This window comes from Mandrillus leucophaeus, unplaced genomic scaffold (genome assembly GCF_000951045.1).
Source record: "Mandrillus leucophaeus isolate KB7577 unplaced genomic scaffold, Mleu.le_1.0 Scaffold3, whole genome shotgun sequence".
NCBI classification, from domain to species: domain Eukaryota; kingdom Metazoa; phylum Chordata; class Mammalia; order Primates; family Cercopithecidae; genus Mandrillus; species Mandrillus leucophaeus.
This window is the reverse complement of record NW_012103142.1, coordinates 6,354,182-6,356,211: the sequence shown is the minus strand read 5'-3', so window position 1 is coordinate 6,356,211 and position 2,030 is coordinate 6,354,182. Positions and strand designations below refer to the sequence as shown.

The window sequence follows — 2,030 nt, the reverse complement described above, 5'->3', positions numbered from 1 at the left end:
ACACACACACACACACACACACACACACACACATATAAAAATACAAATTCAGGATCATCTATATGAGATATTTCAGCCATACCTGATCTCCCCACTCATTAATCACAGGCATATTAATATCATCAATAAATACAGTCATTTTTCTCCCTCCTGGTGGCCCGTATGTGCTTCCCATTCGCTTATCCACATAGCTTTCAATTGTTCTCTAGAGACAAGGAAATGGTTTGTCTTATGTGTTAGATTTTAATCCATATTTCTAAAACTAATGAGCACTCTTGTCAGAGTAGAATATAATTTACTTATGCATTTACTAAGTATACATATAATTTATTAAAATACATGTTGTTAAATTTTTAAAAATAAGGCATTGGAGTGTTATCCTTCATTTACATTACAGTAGATACGATCCAAAGTTCAGCCGCAGTCTCAATATTAGATCAAATTATGCTATTTGGATTTGGCTTCAACCTTAGCCTTAGGAAAGCTAAAGAGCTGAATGCCAAGTGCAGCATCATTTCTTTTGAATATATAATATTGTTACATTTTATATGCATACACATTTTATTGTAACCACTAACTTAAAATGTATTATGTTTATAATATTACAGCAAATGATGGATTTTACCTGAAACATCACTGGTTCTGTGGCAGATGAAAAGTTTAGACTTTTGGATAGCTGTACTTCAGGATCATATTTTTTCAGATAGGCCTTAATCATGACAGTTTTTGCAGTTCCCTGCTCTCCTGTGAGCAAAACAGCCTGCAATCGTAGGATAAGCGTGTTGAAAGGTATTATCACATGTTTAGTTTCTAGTATCTTTTCTACAGGCTAGTCTTCTATACATTATTATAACTAATTTTAATAACTTTTTAGAATTACATCTACCATCAAAAGTAAGTCCCAGTTGTATTACAGATTTAAATGTAAAATGTATACTATAAAAGTGCTGGAAGAAAATATAGGTGCATATTCCCGTGGCCATGGGTGGTTTGTGATCATTTAAGGAACTATCTATTAAACTTACTTTATATTGTTTTGCAATGGTGTCTATCAAAAAATTTGTTCTAACATTGTCAACATTTGGAACCAAAATTGATGAATATTCTGGAATACTGTCAGTTGGATAATAAAAAGGCTGAAGTTTCTTATTCCAGTGCTCCCAATCACCTATATAAGAAGTAAAATTTCATTTTAATAGAACTATATTCTGTGAAAGTTATCTCATGATACAAAAATGTTAAGTGCTATAAATAATCAATAGAATCATATAAACATTTAAAATGTTTTCCTAAAACATGTTAACATATCTGCTTATCTTATGTCTACGGCATTTGATAATTTGTTTTGCCTTTTTTTATAAAGTCAGCTTTTTAAAAAACTTTTAGGGCCGGGCGCAGTGGCTCAAGCCTGTAATCCCAGCACTTTGGGAGGCTGAGACAGGTGGATCATTAGGTCAGGAGATCGAGACAGGTGGATCATGAGGTCAGGAGATCGAGACCATCCTGGCTAACACGGTGAAACCCCGTCTCTACTAAAAAAATACAAAAAACTAGCCAGGTGTGGTGGCGGGCGCCTATAGTCCCAGCTACTCGGGAGGCTGAGGCAGGAGAATGGTGTAAACCCGGGAAGTGGAGCTTGCAGTGAGCTGAGATCCGGCCACTACACTCCAGCCTGGGTGACAGAGCGAGACTTCGTCTCAAAAAAAAAAAAAAAGAAAAAATTATTCAGGCGTGGTGGCTGGCACCTGTGATCCCAGCCACTCAGGTGGTTGAGGAAAGGAGAATTGCTTGAGCCTGGGAGGTGGAGGTTGCAGTGAGCCGAGACCATGCCACTGCACTCAAGTTTGGGCAACAGAGCGAGACTCTGTCTCAAAAAAAATAAATAAAATAACAAAAACAAAAAAAACACATAGGGATTTAAGAAATGAGAAACTCAGCTATAACAGAGAAGTCAGAAAAAGACTGAGGATTGGCAGCAGACTTAAAACCAAAGTTTTTAACAAAGTTATTAACATTTATATATATATATA

At 35.9% G+C, this 2,030-nt stretch overlaps 1 protein-coding gene across 1 annotated transcript in view; it reads right to left on the bottom strand.

Annotated features, from left to right (window-relative positions):
• Positions 1–2,030, bottom strand: part of DNAH8 (dynein, axonemal, heavy chain 8) — a 349,054-nt gene that overhangs the window by 156,472 nt on the left and 190,552 nt on the right. Inside the window, exons 56-58 of the mRNA XM_011986894.1 lie at positions 1,026–1,168; positions 626–760; positions 83–205 (exon numbers count right to left, since the gene is read on the bottom strand). Coding sequence (XP_011842284.1) covers positions 83–205; positions 626–760; positions 1,026–1,168 — 401 coding nt within the window. The remainder of the gene's footprint in view (positions 1–82; positions 206–625; positions 761–1,025; positions 1,169–2,030) is intronic.